Raw genomic sequence first — 5031 nt, 5'->3', positions numbered from 1 at the left:
TGGAGCTCTGGCTGCGCTTCCTGTGAGGTGCCTCCGAAAACGTGGAGCTGAAATAGTGGTGCAATGGAAGTGTTTATGGCGTTATTGAGCCAACGGGGGCCCTCCGGACTGCACTCCGGTCAATATCACATAACCTGCGCGTGATCGATCTAATCTGTTTGCACAGCGCCCAGACAGGAAAGCGGCCGAAGAAGTGGGAGCGAATTGAGACTTTCGTTTGTCTTCTGAGGTTGCACCACCTCACCTAATTATCCTCTTAGTACAATTAACACTGCTGCAAACAGTGAAGCAAGCCAAGCGTCACAGCAAGACTTGGCCTGAGAGGCCTGATCGAGACCTCGACCTGGAAGTGATTGTGTGTGTGAATGATGCTAGAAAGTGCATTGGTTTAACGAGGGAAACAACAGAAACACCTCGACAGGGAGAACAAAAGATCCACACTCGATTTGGATAGACATGATGTCACCGTTTGCATATTTATTTCCACCATCAAACCTCACGCTGATGTCAGCTCACTGGACAACATGTGACTGAATTACAACTGTGTGGATGTGCACTTTAAATCAAGTAGAATTGTGAATATTGTGGCTATCTCTCCACACACTCACACACACACACACACACAACACACAACACATACACACACATGTGGAGCAAAGAGTTGGGTGATTACATCAGAAGGGTCAGTGGTAATGTGCGTGTTTCCATCCAGGGTCCCCAGGGTGGACCCACACCGAGAGCTGCCCTCATGAAGAAAATGAACAACATCTGGACGTAAGAGACTTCTACCCATTCCCCCTTGTGGGGGGGCTTTAATAGAGTAGAATTGAGTATGTGATTTGACCGTGCAGGGGGAAACACCCAGTGCGTATATGCGGAAACATACATATTTCATACCATGCTATACGGCAATAAAGGTCCAAGTCAGCTCGGTGTTTTGGCACCTCGCTGGACTCCCAAACACATAAAGCAAGGAACACGTTTCATATGGAAAATGACCTCAACTTTCATTAACGCAAGTTAAGAGGTGGCAGAGACACACACACACACACACACACACACACACACACACACACACACACACACACACACACACACACACACACACACACACACACACACACACACACACACACACACACACACACACACACACACACACACACACACACACACACACACACACACGCCTCTTTCAAGGGGTAACAGTTTGGGTAAGCTGTAAACACAAGCGACAGTGTTCACATGGGTCACTGACGTAGACACACACACACACACACACACACACGCACACACACGGATTGGATTGTTTTCACACAAACACACTTGGCACAAAGCTTCAGTATTTTCTCTCATTTAGCGCAACGTTAAAAATGAGGATTTAGTTTCACAGACGGGAAAAAACTACTTTTCACAATCACACATTGCAAATATAACAGTGTGTCAGGAAATATGACATCCATTGCCACGAGAGGGGACTGACACACAACAGTCATCATTTTCATAGAACATGAAGAATAAATGAATATTGGCTAAAATGATGGTGGCACTAAATCACTCACTTTTACAACCACTTCACATCATCTTCCCTATGGGATTAATACAAGTTTGTTTTATATTAATACTGTACCACACGTTATAATGATTGCGTAACTATTCGTTCATAATTCAATTAATTCCACAATGCCAATCACCGCGGGTCTAAATCAACTGCACCGCCAATCGAAGTCAGCTGACGTGATTTCGGCCAGGTGTCATCCATCCCATATTCATGTCTCCTGAACCCCGTCGTGACTGGCTGCTGATGAAGACTCCGGGACCTCTTCTCCGTTGAGCCCCTCGCTTGTGGTGTCGTTGGTTGTTTGGGGCTCAGCAGCCATGCCAACGGTTTTCAAAGTCTCAATAGTCGTGTTATCGCTCGTTGTGGTGCCGCTAGCTACTGCAGTAGCTGTCTGAGACTCCTCTCCACTGAGTTCAGAAGGTGGGGAAGTTGTTGTTGTTGTTGTTGTTGTTGTCAGATTGGTTGTCGCTCCGTTGGTTTGTGCGCTTGCTGTTCTGCCGAGTGCTGATATCTGACCCGAATTTGATGTCCAGACATGACCACGTCCTTGATTGACCACTGAACAGTGAATGGTTGCTTGCTCATCAGAGAAGCAGGTGTTGTTGTTGTTGTTGTTTTTGTTGTTATTTGACTGTGTGGTCACAGAGGTATCTGGGTTTTTTTCAGTTGCGGCGATTGGACTTGAAGTCCACGAGTCCTGGTCGAAGTCTGGAATCTGGTGGACGATGATGGGGATCGGGGTGACCGGATTGGCTCCGCGGTGGCTCGTGGACGGCTGATTAACGTCGGCACTAATGGCCGACTGCCAGTTGTTGGAGCAGAGGACTGCTGGAATGCTGCGAGGAGAACAAAAGTCAGAAATTAGATCTGCTTCCAATGTATTTTCAATAGCCGACAGTTGTAAATGTAAAACTTCCAAATGCATCCCAGATGATCTACTGTTGCGGGGCAAGGAATGCATAAAAGAAAGAAGTAAGCACTTTCTTTAGCCATCGCGAGGCAGCAACATCTCTGGTCATTCATTTAGAGACTGAAATAAGTAAGAAATTAAGAGCTCAAGAGGAGCAATGTCGTGAGAAGTGGGCGAAACGGACAGTGTTTACATGTCAACGATAACACAAGATAAGAATGCTTGAATGGTTATCAGGATTTATCAAGTTGTTGCGAGGACAGAGCAAACCAGTCCCCCTTCTTTATTTTGTTGTTGTTATTTTTTACTCGTTTTTCATTTCTGTATATATGTCTTCTATCTGTGGTGAAAAGACAAAAAAAAAAAGAAGTAAGAAATAATCCTTGTGAAGGCGTAAAAGGAAATAGACAAGGGGGGCTGCGGTGCTGGTGAGTAAAAGCCTCTCCAGCTGAATCACCGTCATATGTGTAAGCTGGCTAATAATATAGTAGGATGACGAGTGTGAATGGAAATCACTGAGGCAAACTTAAGGACTTGTAGCATGCGGTCATAATCCGACAGGCCAGGTCATCGAGTCCAACCCGTTATAATCAGAGGCAGCAGTCTCCTCCTCTCTGTCAGTCATGCTGCTGCTGAGGTTCTCTCATGTTCTACCTACAGGAACCCGTTTGGTTTGGTCGAGTATGTCGCTTTAGTTTATCTTCACGTTTCTCTTCCTGCATCTTTACACATAATACAGACTGCACTGATTTGCACACTCGACATGGTTCACATTTCATTTGGGAATTCTGATTTGGTCTTTCAGGTTTAAGCAAAGTTTCTTTTTTGTTAAACTTTGACACGGCGCCTCTCCTCTTTTTTCTGCGGCCACTTGAGCCAGGTCAAACCAAGGGGGTGGGGCCTCGTCCAATAAGGTCAGTTTAATTAAATGTTTGATTGGCGTCGCATGTAGCAGCAGGTGCACAGTGCTGATTGTGCTGATTTGGTCCAGCTGTGTGCTGATTTGGCTGTTTTTTGTTTGTTCACACAGCTGCTTCGGTCTACTCGTTGTGAAGCTGGCACACACACCTGGCCAGCTGCTTCTGGAGCTCCTGAGCATGTTGGTGACACTGGTCGAAGTAACAGGCCTGACCTTCCACAAAGTCGGTCAGGCTGCGCATGTGGTTGGTCTGAAAAAACCACATACAAGACACAAGACAACATAAACAGCTTTCATTAATAATAAATAAATAAACTCTAAAATAAGTCAAATAAAAACAATCAAATTTTAATTTTGAGGAGATATTGAATGACAAACTACAGTAAAATATTTATTAAATACATGCTGGGCATTGGATATTTCATTGTGTGTGTGTTTACAGTTCATCCTGATGATAAAGAAATCCACCTACATTACTGTAGGTCTGAATCTTATACTCTTTCTTTTTGTTTGTTTGTTTGTGTACACGTACGTGAGTGTTGCCGATTCCTTCCACAACTCGTCTTGTGATTTCTGACTGACGATCGAACAGACTCTGACAGATCCTCTGCTCCATCTCTGCCTACACACACACACACACACACACACACACACACACACACACCTAATTATGTCAAGCTTAATAGACAAAAACAAAGTCTGGATGAGCTTAACAATAGAAAGAAAATGTCTCCTGCGACCCATAAGCAATTATAACACTGGCAGCATTGTTAAAATTGTCTCCCTCTATTACAGCGTGAAGAATTTTGATATCAGATCCTGTGTGCGCTCAACGATAAACATGCACTTACCTGAGCGATTTCCTGAGCCCACATCTGATTGGATGAGAGAGAGAGACAGAAGAGGACAAGTGACTTACTCAGTGACCCAACATCAACTTCAGTTGTTGTCCGTCAATGTTCACTTCCCTTTAGCGTCACTGACCTTCAGCCATTTAACCCGCAGGAAGCTGAACATGTAAGAGACATGAGACAAGTAGTCGTCTTCCAGCGGGTTTGCATTCAGGCTCTGACAAAGAGAAAGCAGGAAGAACAAAAGATGTGTTTTTTGGATGGTTTCCCGTGTGATAAACGTATTGAAGAAAACTCAGACATTGTGACTCACTCTGCCCTCTCGGTCAGCTTCATGTGCTTTTCTCAGTCTGGTTTTCGCGATGTCCAAGTCCAAACGCTTATTTACCAACATCTTGCGCTCATCCTATGAACAAACAAACAAACAAACAAACACACATACTTTTTAAATAGCCACATTAAGTATACAAACAATGTATAAACTTGAGCATGAACAAAAGAACAGAGAAAGACATTTCTGGAAGCAATTAGTTGCGTATGTGACCCCGTTGTGCTACAGTGACGTGTGTGTGTGTGTGTGTGTGTGTGTGTGTGTGTGTGTGTCTGTTACCTGCATGGCTCCGTATTCCCCCTCGGTGAAGCTCCTCAGAGGGGTGAGAAAGTGGATGTTAGTGCTTTGGACAAACTTCCTCTCCGCCTCGCCGAGCTGCTTCTGAGCCTCTCCACACCGGAGCAGTGCAGTTCCTGAACAGAAAACACACACTTCCATCAGTACACACTGAAAAGTATT

General features: G+C 44.7%; 1 protein-coding gene across 1 annotated transcript in view; it reads right to left on the bottom strand.

The window, feature by feature from the left end:
- Nucleotides 1–443: 443 nt before the first annotated feature.
- The window catches only part of LOC117751114 (endophilin-B1-like), an 8189-nt gene continuing 3601 nt past the window's right edge, over nt 444–5031 (bottom strand). The window contains exons 4-10 of the mRNA XM_034562682.1: nt 4852–4985; nt 4555–4647; nt 4375–4458; nt 4242–4265; nt 3923–4012; nt 3540–3640; nt 444–2397 (exon numbers count right to left, since the gene is read on the bottom strand). Of these exons, the coding sequence (XP_034418573.1) occupies nt 1770–2397; nt 3540–3640; nt 3923–4012; nt 4242–4265; nt 4375–4458; nt 4555–4647; nt 4852–4985 (1154 nt within the window). The 3' untranslated portion in view covers nt 444–1769. The remainder of the gene's footprint in view (nt 2398–3539; nt 3641–3922; nt 4013–4241; nt 4266–4374; nt 4459–4554; nt 4648–4851; nt 4986–5031) is intronic.

This window comes from Cyclopterus lumpus, chromosome 22 (genome assembly GCF_009769545.1).
Source record: "Cyclopterus lumpus isolate fCycLum1 chromosome 22, fCycLum1.pri, whole genome shotgun sequence".
NCBI lineage: Eukaryota > Metazoa > Chordata > Actinopteri > Perciformes > Cyclopteridae > Cyclopterus > Cyclopterus lumpus.
Note: the sequence above shows the minus strand (reverse complement) of the source record. Positions and strands in the feature narration are given on the sequence as shown.